This window comes from Erpetoichthys calabaricus, chromosome 14, assembly GCF_900747795.2.
Source record: "Erpetoichthys calabaricus chromosome 14, fErpCal1.3, whole genome shotgun sequence".
In the NCBI taxonomy this organism is placed as follows: domain Eukaryota; kingdom Metazoa; phylum Chordata; class Cladistia; order Polypteriformes; family Polypteridae; genus Erpetoichthys; species Erpetoichthys calabaricus.
The window spans coordinates 109,171,461-109,189,691 of NC_041407.2; the positions used below are offsets into that span (position 1 = coordinate 109,171,461).

At 45.8% G+C, this 18,231-nt stretch overlaps 1 protein-coding gene across 1 annotated transcript in view; it reads left to right on the forward strand.

Moving 5' to 3' along the window:
- The first annotated feature begins 8,828 nt into the window (after positions 1-8,828).
- si:ch211-198m17.1 (protein HEG) overlaps positions 8,829-18,231 on the forward strand; it is a 57,225-nt gene continuing 47,822 nt past the window's right edge. Inside the window, exon 1 of the mRNA XM_028819321.2 lies at positions 8,829-9,072. Coding sequence (XP_028675154.2) covers positions 8,997-9,072 — 76 coding nt within the window. The 5' untranslated portion in view covers positions 8,829-8,996. The remainder of the gene's footprint in view (positions 9,073-18,231) is intronic.

Here is an 18,231-nt window from a genome sequence, read left to right on the forward strand (position 1 = left end):
GGAATATGAGATCTCTAGGACATAAACATGGCTGTGGGCATTGTACCCATCCACGTTAGGCCACAGCCCCACTACGGGTGAATCACCTGAGGCAAAAAGGTAAACGGTGATGGTATGAGTGAGCAAACAAGGACAAGGGGGCTATGGTGGCACAGAGGTTAGCACCTCAGCCACTACCAGCATGGCATGATGCAAGAAATCAAATCATGAGTTATGAGGTGCCAGAGGAAGTGGTAGGGCCATTTTAAACTTTCAGTGAGCAAATAGGGATGATGATAGGCACCTCATTTGGTGGGGGGGGCACAGCAACACAGTAATTGGCACCTCAGCCCAACATGGCATGGCACACAGCTGGGAAATCCAACTGAGACTTTGGAGGGGCCAAAGCTGATGCCAGCAGTGCTGGTGGGGTCATTATAAACTTTTGAGGGTCCCTTTGTCCGTTTCTTTCTTCTTTGTTCGGGATAAGACCCCAAAAACACACACACGTACACACAGAAACTCACCCCATTCAGTCACTTATACCAGGAAACTGCCCTGGCACTGGGGGCAAAATGGGCATTCCCTCCTTACTTATCTCTGCACCAGGCACCAGTTTACTGTACTTGTTAATGGTGGAGGGGGGGCAGTGGGATTAGAACAAGATTCTCTGGAGCGCAGCAGCTCTGACCACCGTGCCATCACGTCATGTCACGTCATTTACAGAGGGGGCAGATTTCAGATGTGAAGCCCCGCCCCCATCTATTTTATGAGAGCTCCTACTGATTGGTCATACATGGAATACAAAAAATGAATCCTTGGCTGCACCCCTGTGCCATCCTGCCCTCCCAGAAATAGCTCTGCTCGTAGTAATAATGGGGGCTTTCTTTAAAATGAGTAGCCAGAATTTGAGCTTCAAGCCCCCCAGCCCTCCACTGGATTTCTCTTTTAAGTTTTCCTGACAGGCGGAGTGGTGGGCCAGTTACAGTTTGGACTTCAAGCCCTGGACTAGCAGTTCTGTGTCCTCCTGTCTCCTCGAGTGCAGACCTCCACAAGCAGGTGGGCGCTATATAAAAAAAAAAAAAAAAAATGACATTTCATCCGTCCGTGTTCTCAACCCACACAGGCAGGAACAATCTGCTGAGGACGGGGCGCCACTTTAGCGAGGCCAGACCACTTAAGCTGTGCAAGAAGACCCACGTGGACACGGCGAGAACATGCCAACTCCACGCAGGGCATCACGAGGCAGCATTGAATTACTGCCAATCACGTGGAAGACGTCTTTACCCGCCGCAAACCCTCAAACACACAAACGTTTACAGACAACGGGCAAGAAACCCGTCAGGAATGAGCCGCGTACACCCAGCAGACCCGGATCTAGGGGGTCCTTTGGCCTGGGTGAAGACCACCCCATTCTACGCTGTCAGCTATACTGTTAATTGTTAGTTTTGGAACTTTATGATGGACTCCCTTTACTGAAGCCTGTAACTCCTCTGGGATTAAATTTTATTCAATTTATATCTGTCTACTACAGTATATAGTGCCTTATCTATTTATCTACTATATAGCGCCTTTCAGATCTATCCGTCTATCATTTACATAATTCATTTATTTATCTACTATATATCGCCTTTCAGATCTATCAGTCTATCATTTACATAATTCATTTATCTATTTATCTATTATATAGTGCCTTTCAGATCTATCGGCCTATCATTTACATAATTCAGTCATTTATTTATGTATTATATAGCGCCTTTCAGATCTATCGGCCTATCATTTGCATAATTCATTTATCTATTTATCTATTATATAGCGCCTTTCAGATCTATCGGCCTATCATTTACATAATTCATTTATCTATTTATCTATTATATAGCGCCTTTCAGATCTATCAGCCTATCATTTACATAATTCATTCATTTATTTATCTAATATATAGCGCCTTTCAGATCTATCGGCCTATCATTTACATAATTCATTCATTTATTTATCTATTATATAGCGCCTTTCAGATCTATCGGTCTATCATTTACATAATTCATTCATTTATCTATTTATCTATTATATAGCGCCTTTCAGATCTATCAGTCTATCATTTACATAATTCATTTACCTATTTATCTATTATATAGCGCCTTTCAGATCTATCGGCCTATCATTTACATAATTCATTCATTTATCTATTTATCTATTATATAGCGCCTTTCAGATCTATCAGCCTATCATTTACATAATTCATTTGTTTATCTATTTATCTATATACTTCAGAAACTCCTTTCTTCCTAGTGCCATACGACTTTTCAATAAGAAATATCGGAGATAATGATTAATATTTTCATATATATCCTGTAACTTTTTTTGTGTGTAAATATGTATTATCTAACTGCCTTACCTTAACCTTTCTCGTTTCTATTTGTCCGTTTTATTTTATTCTGTCTGTTATTAGATGCAACTGAGAAGGCAAATTTCATGTTTTCTTGTGTAAACATGACTAAATAAAGAAACCTTAACCTTATATAGTGCTTTTACTTTATCTGTTGTATAGTGCCTTTCTGATCTCTCTTTCTTTCTGTGTATTTGTATAAAGTGCCTTTCCTTGCTCTATCTATTGTAGCCTTTCAGATTTTCCTGTTTCTATATTATGTAGCGCCTTTCAACTCTATGTATTTGTTATATAGTGCCTTTCCTTTCTCTGTCTGTTTAGTATTTCTGATACCACAACAACCAGGTGTTTAAATGAAGCGGCGAATGAAGCCGACGGCTCTGCAGCCCCACAGCAAACCCCGAAAGCGCCGGTGCGTTCAGACGGAGCCGTGAAGGAAGGCGCTCCATAAACCTGAGCTGAGGTGCGGCCCGGACCTCCGCCGGCGCCCCTCCTGTCTCCGCTCCACTGGTCATTTGTCCCGCGGCCTTTCCTGGCCAGTCGAGCGGAGACCGTGGAGCCATCGCTGGATTTTACGACCATTAGAGGCTACGCGCTTAAATGATTTTGGACCCCCCCCCCCCTCTCTACCCCCACATGTGAGTTGCGCTCACTCTGAGCGGACGAGGACGATCACGTGAGCCTCGGTGGACGAGTGCAAGTTAGCAGATTCTGATTGTGTTGTATTGTAGATCATTAACCTTTATTATTACTATTTTATTATTATTGTATACATATTTATTTATCATTTTGTCATTTAATGTGGGAGCCCTATCTTGTGGACTCTGGTTCAGCGGCACCATTTGAAGTTTTGCACCAAGTGATCCAAAGTAAATCCGGCGATGGAAAATGTCTGTGGTGCCCCCCCTTCCTCGGTGCCCTAAGCACCCGCTTATTTTGCTTAATGGCTAACCAGGCCCTGCCGTGAAGGGGGCGTGGCGGCGGCGGCGGCTTCAGTTAACGGACGGAGGAAGACTGAAGTCGAAGGTGCGGCGGAATGTCCGGAGCCACAGGATGGGGGCGCTGTGGTGGGTTGGACTGAATTAAAGGCTGCGGCTCCGCTCCGCAGTTCTCCAGTTCGGATCAGTCCTTAGCTCGGGGGTGCTGGTGTCCCCCATTGAGGTTTCGATCCCCGGGGTGTTAGATTTGGAGTTCGCTAATAGATATGTAGAACAATATCTCCAAAGGGGACACAAAGATCGCGGGCGATACACGATATGTCAGGGTAACACAAAAATGTCTTTGGATTGCCTTTCGGGTTTTCTCCAAAGCGACTTACAAAGCACACGCCTACAAAAGCAGCTGTTTCTACGTTTCTCATTTCGGAGCTCTGCCCGATTAATCGACTTACTTTCGAATTTCAAAGACTGGCAATGGTGGTGTGCTGAACCTGAAGCCTTCCGCTTTTATATAGCGCCTCTCCATAGTGAACTTTGATCATGGGAAAGGCGCTATATAAATACATCCATCCATCCATCCATTTTCCAACCCGCTGAATCCGAACACAGGGTCACGGGGGTCTGCTGGAGCCAATCCCAGCCAACACAGGGCACAAAGCAGGAAACAAACCCGGGCAGGGTGCCAACCCACCGCAGGACACACACAAACACACCCACACACCAAGCACACACTTGGGCAAATTTAGAATCGCCAATCCACCTAACCTGCATGTCTTTGGACTGTGGGAGGAAACCCACGCAGACACGGGGAGAACATGCAAACTCCATGCAGAGAGGACTAACTGCGAGGCAGCAGCGCTATCACTGCGCCACCGTGCTGCCCTATATAAATACAGTTTATTATTATTAAGATTATTATTATTATTTGAGGGCGGCACGGTGGCGCAGTGGGTAGCGCTGCTGCCTCGCTGTTGGGAGATCTGGGGACCTGGGTTCACTTCCCGGGTCCTCCCTGCGTTGAGTTTGCATGTTCTCCCCGTGTCTTCGTGGGTTTCCTCCCACAGTCCAAAGACATGCTGGTTAGGTGGATTGGCGATTCTAAATTGGCCCTAGTGTGTGCTTGGTGTGTGGGTGTGTTTGTGTGTGTCCTGCGGTGGGTTGGCACCCTGCCCAGGATTGGTCCCTGCCTTGTGCCCTGTGTTGGCTGGGATTGGCTCCAGCAGACCCCCGTGACCCTGTGTTTGGATTCAGGGGGTTGGAAAATGGATGGATGGATGGATCGAATGTCACTTCAAGCTCCGGCAGGCTCCGAGATGACGACAGATTGGTGAAATCCCAGTGACTTTCCTGATTTTAAGAGGACTCTCACTGCATGCCTGATCTCTTCTATCCTGCTAAGTCGCCTACCAGACATGACAGATTTCTGTTTTGTTCCCATATTAGGAACCTTATCAACAGCCAAAGAACCAACTTCATATGCAAAAAAGCCTCCTTAGAATGAAATGGCTCTTTGTCAAGCTATGGAGCAACAGGGAACCACCCAACCCATTAAAAGGCCATTAAAGCCCCATCGTGTTTAAGAGAGCAATCTCTGTGTCCCTTTTTATGATAATATGAAGCACGCCCGACGCCCCGCCCCTCGCCACCAGGCCCCGCCCTCTGTTCATGTCGCCCCGCCCCCTCGCCAGGTCCTCCCGCTCTTTTCCTGCAGTTTAATTTTAGTTCGCGTTGTTTTGTAACCTCCGTCACTTCCCTTTGGTGATAACTCACAGGAAAGTTAAACAGTTTAAGACAAAACTAAAAACGTGTACCCGTTTTATTACTAAAGGGTTAAAAATCACTCGACTGGTGTGACGGTGAAAATTCTCGACCGACTCGAGGAGGCCCACAAGGACGAGGACGGTCAGAGCAAACCGAAAATTGAGGGATTTGGGGGGGCTTCAAATGGAAAGACAGACGCGAGCTCTCGCAGTGCGACACCAACCGAAGACCCCCGACACGCGAAAACCCCGACAAGGATGGCGCTGTCACAACGGCTCAGTCGATATGCGTCTGAAAGAGGGTCTGCAAAATGACCTACAGAGGCGCTATATTCCAATTCCTTCTATTTACATATCCAGAAGTATGGCATGAAATAAATTACATGGAAAGATCTCTACAAATACCTCGTGCAGAAAGAAATAAAGAAATCGGCTTGAATGAAAGAATCTGAAAGCATCTAAATAGCACTAGAAGTGGAATAATAAACTGTATGTAAAACATACGTCTGAAAGGCACTATATTAGAAGAGGTAGATAGATGAGAAGCACCTTATAAAAGGACAAAGTCGCAAATAAACAATGTAGTCTTACCTGGGTGACGTCTGTACCCAAAGTGACTTACAGCATTTGAGATGCAGATGGGCACATTTATGTCGTCTTTTACTAATTGGAACACAAGCCGCTGAAGTGACTTGTTCAGGGACACAGAGTGTGGGGTTTGAATCCACCACCTCAGGGCCTGAAGTTCAAAGCCTTAACCTCTACGGCCACATTGACGGCTTTAGATATGCAAGCAATGCAATACACTAAATAGAAAGAAATGAAAGGCGCTATATGATAGATAGATAGATAGATAGATAGATAGATAGATAGATAGATAGATAGATAGATAGATAGATAGATAGATAGATAGATAGATAGATAGATAGATAGATAGTGAATTTGAGATCTTCTTCTTTCGGCTGCTCGTCACAGCGGATTCTCTTTTTCTATCAGTGAATTTCACATCTAAGATATCAGAAGTGCTATACAACAGATCTATGCATAAAGGAGCTATTATAAAAGAAAATTGGGAAAGACACACACACACACACACACATATATATATACTGTAGATACATATGAAATGTATATAATAGACGGAAATATGAATGGCACAACATGTGATTTAATGAACAGTGCCACATAAGAAGATCAACAAATATTAAAGGCATTATAAATTCCATGACTAGATGCATATGAAAGGCTCTATACAACTAACACACAGAAAAAGATAAATAAGAAATGATGTTTTCTGTTCTGCCTTATCTATCTGTTTGTTTATATTGTGCCTTTCATGGCTGTCTATCTATCTATTGTGCTATACAAAAAATAGGCGCTATATATGATTGATGTGACATGTCCTATATAATAGATGATATTAAAGACACTTTATTATAGTGTATAGGTCAATAGATGTGAAAGGCATTACAAATATAGATAGAGCTAAAAGGCACTATATAACAGATTCACATTCAGCTGTAATGCGCCGATCTTCATATAAACTTCCTAACGAAGTCCCGATTTTGATTTTTCTCCCGCCCACCTTGAAAGCGTTATACTGTGTATCTATCTATATAGCGCTCAGCTGTGTCGTCCATCAGTCCGTCCATTTTCTCAATCCGCCTGTTGTACTATGAGCTCATTGCCAGTAGTCTTCGCAAGTCGCAACCCCCCATCCCCCCACCCGGTTTGTTCCTCCAGTGCCCGTTCTAGACGAGCAGTAAAGCGGTGCAGAGCGACGCGGCCATTCGTGTTTGAGTCGCCAGGTAACATGACGTGTGAGTTCTTTGGATGCACGAGGAGCCCCCATGTACTCCTAAGGACAGACAGAGCGTCAGTGAGCCTGGCTTTTAACCCAGGACTTTGGGGAGCTGTGGAGTGCCCGACATTCGCCGCCCTACGTTTAATATCGCCGTGGGAATCCCCCCGTATTTGCACAGCCCCTCTCACTACCTACGGCTTAGTGATTTTATCTGGACGATAATCAGATTACTGCTGGGCCTTGAAAAGCCGCGTCTTGGAGAGCCGCTGTTGAACTAATTTATTGCTCCCATCTTTAAAGGGTTCAAAAGGGAGAACACAAAGGAGAACAAAGACGTGAATTCCCGGAACTCCCCCTCTAAATGATAACCTCAAACAAGAGTGAATCATCACAGGGCCTGTCAGTTCGTGTGTCCTGCTATGTCCTGGCCTTCCATTTGGGCCATGGTGTGGGGGTCTCCTGCCTTGGGCTCAGTGCTGCTGACGGGGGCCCCTGCCTCCGGATGGATGCGTAGATGAGTAAAGACGCGATTCTGTGAAGTGTCCTCAAACTAAAACTGCAGCTCTTTCTTTCTTTCTTTCTTTCTTTCTTTCTTTCTTTCTTTCTTTCTTTCTTTCTTTCTTTCTTTCTTTAATTAAATCTTTTGGCATTCATCCTGGGTATGAGCCAACACATAAGGCACTATATAACTTTTCTTTCTTTCTTTCTTTCTTTCTTTCTTTCTTTCTTTCTTTCTTTCTTTCTTTCTTTCTTTCTTTCTTTAATTAAATCTTTTGGCATTCATCCCGGGTATGAGCCAACACGTAAGATACTATATAACTTTTCTTTCTTTCTTTCTTTCTTTCTTTCTTTCTTTCTTTCTTTCTTTCTTTCTTTCATTAAATCTTTTGGCATTCATCCTGGGTATGAGCCAACACATAAGGCACTATATAACTTTTCTTTCTTTCTTTCTTTCTTTCTTTCTTTCTTTCTTTCTTTCTTTAAATCTTTTGGCATTCATCCTGGGTATGAGCCAACACATAAGGCACTATATAACTTTTCTTTCTTTCTTTCTTTCTTTCTTTCTTTCTTTCATTAAATCTTTTGGCATTCATCCTGGGTATGAGCCAACACGTAAGGCACTATATTACTTTCTTTCTTTCTTTCTTTCTTCAAAGTTAATGCATCGTTACTTAACTGTGGGTGTCTCTCAAAATAAAACAAACTTATAAAAATAAAGTTAAATGTTTGCCATTTACTTTGGGTATGGGCCAACAGGAAATGACTATGTAAACTTTCTTTCTTTCTTTCTTTCTTTCTTTCTTTCTTTCTTTCTTTCTTTCTTTCTTTCTTTCTTTCTTTCTTTAAATCTTTTGGCATTCATCCTGGGTATGAGCCAACACATAAGGCACTATATAACTTTTCTTTCTTTCTTTCTTTCTTTCTTTCTTTCTTTCTTTCTTTCTTTCATTAAATCTTTTGGCATTCATCCTGGGTATGAGCCAACACGTAAGGCACTATATTACTTTCTTTCTTTCTTTCTTTCTTTCTTTCTTTCTTTCTTTCTTTCTTCAAAGTTAATGCATCGTTACTTAACTGTGGGTGTCTCTCAAAATAAAACAAACTTATAAAAATAAAGTTAAATGTTTGCCATTTACTTTGGGTATGGGCCAACAGGAAATGACTATGTAAACTTACTTTCTTTCTTTCTTTCTTTTTTCTTTCTTTCTTAACGTTTTTCAGTAGTTAAAGAGCTGTGTAAATGCAGCTAATTACTTCATTTATTTTTTCTGTCATTAATTGAATATTTTGTGATTTGTTTCGTCATGGCTCAACAGGACTAGCACTACAGTATATGATTGCCTTTCTTCTTCTTCTTTCTTTGTTTATGAGGCACCCGTAGTCTCCTCCCCCGAGGGGCGTGGCCCCACTCCAAACCGCTATACTCCGCCTCGGCTGTTCGCAGACGCAGACCTGCTTGCGGAGTGAACACCTGCGCTGGCGCTCCGGACTCTTCTCTAATTCAGCGCCACTCTTCAGTTTTTTTCCCCCTCCTCCTCCTCCTTCTTCTTCGACAGCAGCCCGGTGGAAGAAACTTGGAGTTTTTGTGTCTGTGCTGCGCGGTACCGACCTGATTCGTGAAGCTAAACATGAATCGACTGACGACGCTGTGCTTTTGGGCGCTGGTGCAGATGATTTTGTTTCCCACGCAAGCCAACGTAACAGGTATGGGCGAGATGGGCGTGTGTATACTCGGGATACTGTGTGTAACTGAGGGGATCAGCTGAGCCCCGACCGCCTGAGTGTATTTACCTGGGAACTTTATGGCATTTCTCTGTTTATTGTTGGCATCGAGACTTCCCAACAAACACACCCCCCTCTTAATCAGTAAAAGCGACTGTGAGTGTCCGGGGCAGGGGGTGAAGGGGCCGGCGGAGTTTGGGCATAACGCTGCGCATTCGTCATCTCCTGCTAGTGCTGGTGATTCATTCCCGAGAGAACTGAAAGAGTCGCAGAGATTCATTTTAAGCGTGAAATTAAGCAGAGCCCCCCATTACTCATACGTCAGAGATAGTCAAGCTTTGAGGGTCTCCGACTCCCACCGCACCCTAGTTGGCCGGGGGCCCGGCCGGGGTCTCCGAGCAAACCGAACCGCAAACTACGCTTTTCTCTCTAAACTGTAGCGGAGGTCCGTCGCCATCGACACGCAGGCGTCCTCTTGGATCAGCCGCCTGTGACCCAAAGTTGGAATCGGTGGCATTCAGTTTTGGTGCCCTGCTTCCATGACCCCTCCTTGTTCGGTTAAACAGGTGTGAACAATCCTGCCCTGTTTTGGCGTTCCGCCCGGGTTTTGTTCTCCGCGCTCTTCTAAACGCTGGCGCTTTAATGGCACTTTGGGGTTCTTTACTGGGTTGTGTGGTTCCACCATTGCATTCTGGGGCGGGCGCTTTACATACGACTCTGGCTCCTTGTGCTTTGAAAAACTTTTCCAATATGTAGAAAAACAAACTGAAATCTGTTTAATGTTTGGTAGACCCCCAGGAGGACATACGACATCAAACCTGCAGGTTAGCCCTTGTCTTTGCATGCAGCGAGGGAGCCCACTGAGATTTTAACAAATCTGTTCCCGTCCCATACAAATCTAAAGAGTTCTTCCTGGAACTTTGATGTGAATGGGGTCTTCTGGGAACCAAAAATGTCACCCCTGTAGCATCGATGTGAAAAACCGCTCGGGTACCTTCATTTTGTAGCGTGCGACCCCCAGACCTGCCCGTGTGGTCGAAACCGGAGAAGCGGGAAAGAAAATGGACGGCTCGATTTTCTTAAAACTCAGCGGGCTGGTCCCACCAGTGCGACGCACCCCCTATGAGGGTTATACCCACCTGGACAGGTGTCTTGGGCTGCGCGCTTATCGTGGTAAAGGTGCGCTATATGGTTTAGAGTGGGAGACCCCTTATAGGTCACCTAAAAAACATCAGGTGAGCAGCTTGAGGTGAAGGACGGCAGTGCAGGGGATTGAAGTTTAACTCTACTCGTGATTGAATATAGCGCCTTTCAAGATGAGGTGACCAGGATGCCTATAGACGCGAGGACGCCCCTCATTGACCTTTCTGCTGATCCACTCAGTATAGCGCCTTCCTCGACCTTCAGGCAGCGCTGGCCGAGCCTTCCTGCTTTTCCGATTTTTGTTTTCCGCTATCGAGCCCCGCCAGTTTCGGTTTGTTGTGCGGTTTCGGGGTTTCGTCAGACCACCTGAAGTGTTGCATGTCAACAGGAAAACTTCCCGATCTGAGGGGCGTTTGCGTAACTGCGCTGCCATAAGAAACTCCCGGATGGGAGGTTTAACGCTCGACTAACTCCGTTAAGGTTATGGGTGGTCCACACCGATGATCCCATTCATGGCTTCCTTTTTAGCAATGCTCGTATATTCCTGCTTATTTTTTGTACTCTAATTCATACATTTCTTTCATGTATTAAATTGTTGGTAATCCTGCCTTTTGTCCATATAGCGCCTTTCTCGTGCTCGGTGCTGTACAGAAATTAAAAATGAGCGACGGGCAATACACGTCATTGAATGCAAATAATAACCTCATAAAACCAAATGAAGAGGAATACTGGGAATAAGTTTGCATTAGAGACGATAAACGACAATAATCCAGATGTTCCCAGTTTGCATCCATTGTTGTATTTGATCTTTTATTTGTTGCTTTTATTTTTTATTTTTTTTACACCCTTCAAAGTGCGTCACACCTATTCAGAACATGGGAAAGGCGCTATAAGCAGCATGTATTATTGTAATTGTTGTGATTTCTATTAACTTATGACGTTGTAAATCTAGAGTGGCAGCGTCTTGGGACTGTCGCATCGTGTCACCCCCTGTCCCCTAAGCACCTCTGATTTACGCTGTTGGCCCCTTTTACGTCGCACTAAACGGATCTGCTGAGACTCTAGGAAGGGTGTCAGGGGTCCCATACGTTAAAGGTGCACCCACTAGAGTGCGTTCTTGCGATTTGTAGGTCACTTTGGATGCGAGCGTCGCACACGTGTGTGTGTTTCTTCTGTCGTAAGGTAAACCAAGTGTCATATTTTAAATATCCATTATTGTATTCGAACATTCGAGCGATCGTGATGATACTTTGGACAAGCTAGTCCGGTTGTCTCATCAAGTCGGGATATGAAGGTCGCTAACGTCCTTCTGGCCCCCTCGCTACTTTTTATTCATTGCGCCTCGCTGGTTCTCTGCGTGAAGAAGAACTTTCTAATATCTGTTCTTGGGGTTCCAGCTGTGTCCCCGTGGTGTTCTCTGACAAATGAATTACCAAGGGTGGGATTCACTGCCCTCCCTCCCATCTTAATTTTAAACGCTTCCAGTATCTCACCGCGAAGATGTCTCCTATCGTGATTTTCAGAGTAAGCACTTTGCCGAGCTCTTCTGTAAGTCGCTTTGGATGAAAGTGTCATCTAGACAAGTAAAAGTAAGCGACTTGGCTGACAGACCTGGAAAACCGAGGCTTGGGGTCGCGCGTCCCGGGGTCCTCACAGACGATCGCTTCATTGTTTGTTTTTGGTGACTCCGTGTGGAGATCTGCGCTGGGCGGATTTTTCGATTCCGCCCCAGATAAATTGCCGCCCCGTTGCTCCCCGCTTTCTGCCAGTCCAGACCCCAGTCCATTATTCTTCTCGGACCGGAAAATGAAATCGGGGACCCAAGTATATTCTTAATAACCGCAGCTTGGAAACGTCTCGTGTGTCTGCCGTTACAAGCGGCGATGCTTACGCAACATAAAGGACGGAATAAGAAAAGAGGCGCACAGGACGAGGCCCTCCACGTCACGGGTGAGCGCGCTTTTGTGTAACGGTGAAAGTAAATTATAATATCATAATTATAAGGCAGTTGAAACAATTATAGGGCAGGCGGTGTGGCGTAGAGGTGAAGGTTTGCACTTCACACCCTGAGGCTCTGTGTTCAAATCCCACTCCTGACACTGTGAGGACCTGCGCAAGTCACTTCACCTGCCTGTGTCCCTTCTGGAAAATGAAAGGAACTTTATGTGATGTTGTAAGTCGCCTTTGATGAAGGTGTCAAGCCAAATAAGTAAGTAAATTAAATAAACAACGGTATCCGTCCATCTGCTTATCCAGGGTAGGATCGTGGGGCAGCTCACCGGGTTCGAGGGAGGAACAGCTGGACGGGGCGCCGCCCCATCGTATAGAAGAGCCAATTATGTGAGTGGTATACCGGCGTAAAGCTGAAGGTCTTGTGGGCGATGTAAGGGACAGACGGACACTCCACTCGGGGAGCCGTCGCTGTCCCTCGTTGTCCAACTTGTGCCTAAGTGAAATATGTGAAATATAAATTCAAAATCTGGCATTTCCAACAGTCATAGCCATTAGCAATACTTGAGTGCTTTTGGCTTAAATTTTTAAATTTAATGGTATTTTGATTTAAAAAAAAAAAAAAAAAAAAAAAAAAACTTCTGGGTGTGTCCAGACTATAAACTGGTGTGTGTGTGTGTGAGATAGGTGTACTACCCGTCTAAGACCTCGGTGTTATTTTTTTGCATTGCACTATGCAATATGTCTGTTATGCTATTTGGTATGGGATTTGTAAAAGCAGTGTTAATGTATGTAGTGTGCCATCTGTTGGAATGAGAAATGCAATGCATATGACTGTTACATACCATCGGGTACGGGATTCACAATAACAGTGTTAATGTTTGTAATGCACCATCTGTTGGAATGACAAATGCAGTGCATTTTATTACAAGTTTGTAATGCGTCATCTGTTGGAATGACAAATGCAGTGCATATGACTGTTATATACCATCGGGTATGGGATTCATAATAGAAGTGTTAATGCTTGTAATGCACCATCTGTTGGAATGACAAATGCAATGCATATGTTTGTTATGAATCCCATACCCGGTGGTATATAAAAGCAATGTTAATGTTTGTAATGCACCATCTGTTGGAAGGACAAATGCAGTGAATATTATTACTACACGTTTTTGATGCGTCATCTGTTGGAATGACAAATGCAGTGCATTTTCTTATTGACCAGTCCACAGGTTATTAACAGTTCCAGAGTTCCACCATTTCTGCTGCTCGTGTTGTCAGAACTCCTCACAGACGCACAGCTGCTTCTTCCTCGGCTGCTCCCAATGGCAGTTCACTGTGCTCAGAAAGCAATGTATGGGGTAAGGTTGCTGTTATTTTTGACAGCGATCTCACTCCATAGTAATGGGAGAAACCAAAACAGAAGTCTGTTTCGTTTTCCGAAATCGACATTAACCCAATGTCAAAGGGCAGAAGATAAAGAACAAACTTGCTGAAGGTGACGTGGAGCAAACACAAAGTCAAATGACAGACAGATGTGTCCCTGAAGAAGGTGGAGAAATGCGGGCTTCCAGTGTAAAGAGAGGAGCGGAGTATGTGGTGCCCCCTGGGGTCTGGAAGGGCACCTGTGAAGGGCTTGTGAGATGTTAAGCCCAAACCTCAGCAGTACTCCAGACCATTTCATTGGGTTAATGGCGGTCAGACTGTTGTAGCGAGTCCCCAGACTGAATGGACATCCCAGTGGTGCCAGTCCCAGTGCCCAGGCAGGCGTCTGTCGCCTCCTTTCTGAGGCCTCTCCATTTGAGTCGGTGCCAGGTGTCGTTCGTCCCTGGCAGGTCTCGTCTTGCCTCGCAGCAGATAACCATGGGAAGTTTGCCGAGGCGCCGCTGCTCAGCACAGGCACATCTGGTTGTTGACAGATTCAGCGGGAGGAATCCGGGCAGCAAGATGGCCTCAAAGCACAGACTGGTGTGCCCTGGCTGAGGGACTGATGATGATGATGAAGGTGCGACTCGCTGACTCTCAACCACCTCTTCACATCAGGATGAGCTGAGGTTGGCTTGACCCAGTTGGGGGGGATCAGGGATCTTCTCCTGACAGCACTGAGCACTTGTTTCACAATCGGAGATCAGAGCTGATGGCGGGGCGGGCACACATCTCATCAAACCACTCACATGCCATCTCTCTGATGTGGAGCCTCACTGAGGCTTCTAGTGTGGACCCTCCTGGTCTTTGTTGGCCCCTCGCAAAAACCACCTTCAGGGAAACTTGGGGGGGCTGCCTTAGAAACGTCCACGTCATTGTGAGACATCTGTCTCTCTGTCTGCACCTCGCAGCTCTCAGTTATCTTGGGCCGTATAAATGACGAGACGTGGGTGGGTTCAAGTGCCCCGCTTTGTTGTTCTTGCTGCTTGTGCCAACCTTAAAGTAAATCTGCCATCTGAAAGACTTGACTGTCTGTGGGCACCTGGGATGGTGTGACAGCCTGCTTTTAGTCTCAGCCCGATTTCCACCTGGTCTGAGGTGCTGGCCTGTTTAGTAGTGAATGTAAGCCCCCTGCTGGTGTCGTCAAATTTATTTTGGGGGGCACTAGCAGTTAAGAGTTAGTTCTAATACTGGCAAGTGTAGAGAATGCATGGAGCTGCCCAACAAACATGCAATATGTGCACTGAGATGAACAAACGAGAACTTCCTATAAAAATACTGAAGTCTTTTCAGTTTAATAGCCGAGGGCACAGTTTGGCAGAAAAAGGCGCTATAGAAGAGTGACAGATGGGACCTAAACCATACGACTTGTATGTAAGGCACCACTTAAGATGGAAATTGACAGATGTGACCACTAATGTGTAATAGATACACGTGAAGGCACTATATGAGAGATTGGCAGATAGTCAAGAATGGCATACACAGTATATTTGAATGGCACCATAATACTCGCATCTGTCACCCAAATATGTGATAGAATTGAAAGGCGCTATATAAGATATTACCATATATAAAAGGTGCCATAAAAAGTGACTGAACAGTACTTGTATGGTGATTTATGAAAGGCACTATATGATAGACCAGGTGATGGACTGCCGCCATAGCAGCAGCTGTATGAGTGGTCAGGTGTGGAGGGCACAGAGATTCTTACTTGAATGTTTGACCAACATACAACACGATGCCCCCGATTAGCACCATGGAAAATGCAAATGTTGTTACGATCACAGACTGTTTCATTAAGTAGATAAGGGCCGTGTTAAAAAGAGCAAGATGAAAGGCGCTCTATGAATGGCACCATTTTAATAGATGGATATGGAAAAGGAGCTATACAGCGTGACAGACAGGGGGCGCTATCGCTCACTCCCTTGAACCCTTGGATCAGACGCCAGACACCATCCATCCATTTTCCAACCCGCTGAATCCGAACACAGGGTCACGGGGGTCTGCTGGAGCCAATCCCAGCCAACACAGGGCACAAGGCAGGAACCAATCCCGGGCAGGGTGCCAACCCACCACAGGACACACCGCACACACTAGGGCCAATTTAGAATCGCCAATCCACCTAACCTGCATGTCTTTGGACTGTGGGAGGAAACCGACGCAGACACGGGGAGAACATGCAAACTCCACGCAGGGAGGACCTGGGAAGCGAACCCAGGTCCCCAGGACTCCCAACTGCAAGGCAGCAGCGCTACCCACTGCGCCACCGTGCTGCCCCCGCCAGACACCAGTTATACAATAATCAATCCTCCACTCCCAGACACATTGCCACCCGTCCTCCCGACTTGGCTCGCCTGTCTGGGATTTCCCAGAGTCCTTTATAGTCCTTGACCCGGAAGTGCTTCTGAACCCTCAGTCCATGTGACTTCCTAGCACTTCCAGGTCAGATCAAAATTCTTCTTTTTCATCCCAGAATACATGTGACTGGGACGTACTTCCGGGGTGTAGGGAAAATAGTCCTTAATCCTCCCTGCAGTGTCCTCTGGTGGCCCCCATGGTATCCAGCAGGGCTGTGAATAAACACTCCATTGTCCAGGATTCCCTGCTGGCATTCGGGGCACTTCCACGCTACAGGTGGCCTGGGGGTATTGGCCGGGATGAGTGGCTGACCATATCCCACAATAGATAGATGGGTAAGTAGACAGAACATTGGACCAACCTGTACCCACAATGCCCCTCTCTGGCATCATAATGAGGGAGTTTATTTAACAGACCAGTAATAAGTGCCATATGCAAAGGTGGCTATGAAAGGCACTACATAATGAGCAGGGAAGTGGGTGGAGGATAATTACAGTTGTGCCATCCTGAGTACAGTCCAGAGAGATTCTTGCTTTGTTGCCCAACCAACATGCAACACAGTGACCCTCTCTGGTGCCAACGATGTGTTAAAATACACAGATCTCTCTCCCCCCCAAGTATGGTTTCCAGTGAAATGGGACCTCCAGAGACAGGCACAGTTGCACCTGAAGTCGGAGTTCTCCTAATGCTAGCCCATCCACTCCAACAAGCTGCCACTGTGCCCAGTTCTCAGGGTGGGCTGTGTATGTTGATACCTACCACCCTGCCCCCCTGTTTTGATCTGAGTGTGTGAAGTGATTGGCGTTGGGTCACAATTTCTGCACAAAATCAGCTGGCACCCTGTGGGAAGGGACAAAAGGGAAACACTTCAAGACATTTTTGTGAGAGAAGTGGGAAGGCGCTGTTCTGACTGGCAGCCTAATTAAAATTGGGTGGCCATCTTGATGTAAAGTTTGAAATTGAAGAATGCTGCCAATCAGATAGTGGCTGGGACACTCTGCCCCCAATTTATTTATTTTTTTTTCCTTGATATGCAACCAAAATTTTTTGACTCCCCCCAAATGTTACATGAAACCTTCTGCTGTCGGGTGGGGACGTTGTTTTTTTTTTATTAATATAAAAGTCTGCCATCTTCCCATGGTGCCAATGAAAGTTATCATTAGATATCCTGAGTAGGAATGAAGTGCCCAGGGGTTCATCATCTTTGTAAAGTCCTACTTAGTAATTGTGCCAACCCACCCCTCTTTTTTTCCCCCACAATTCATCTCGCTTGCCCCCCTTTACTCACCCCCACTTTTTTCTGCCTTGCCCCCCCCCCCTTTTCACAAATCTCTCTCTCTCTCCACTCCCTCTCTTCTTCCCCCCCCCCCCCACCCCATATGATCCATTTACAGCCTTTCTTCATTGCCCAGTGCGCCGCCCTTCAGGAAGCTGCAGGTATTGATTCCAAGTACATTTTGGTTTGCTAGCCAGCAGTCTGTGTCGCTCCAATCTGGGGATCAGTGGAGTTTACTTGATTTACTTTTTTGTCACTTCCACCTTTGTGGTTGTGTGACACACTAAGGTCCTTGCAGACCCCTTGGACTCTGCTTTGTACCCAAAGTGACCATTGTAAGAAGTGGAATTGGAAAATGCAGGCTCTGTGACAAGACGGATGTGCGGATGGCTAATTTGTGGCTTTCCTTTGATGGGTTGACTGGGACCTCCTAGTCCCGGTGTCGGGATGTCTGCCATGCCATTCGCCTCGTCTTGTCATTTATTTGTCCTTTATTGTTACTTTCTTTTGCTTGTTTCTGATGACTGTGCTGTTTTGTAAAGCACAGTTCTTGATGGGACTTTGAGTGAGTGGCATGCCACGCCGTCATTTTCGTCACATTCCAAGATAAGTTCAGTTTTGACCTCCTTGAATTTTTGTGTGTGTGATTAGAGGAAGTCCTGGTGACACGTCGGGGGTCTTCATGTCTAACTCCAGGCTCGCCACCTGACTTGAGAGTTCGCGTTTTATACCGATGTCTGACCCCCCCCATAACGTACATTTGAGAGGAGGAGCATTAAGGGGCTGCTGGCCTCGGACCAAAAGAGTACAAATCGGGTCCCCACTTGTCACTTATACACCATAAGCAGGTTGAGATGTGCCCACCTGTGTCCGTATTATTGAACCTGGTGCTCAAGTCCTTGGGACTCCTCAACTGCATTAAGCAGGATTGACTTGTTCTGATGGACCCCCCCCCGTACTCGCATGGCCTCTATTAACATGTGGCGCTG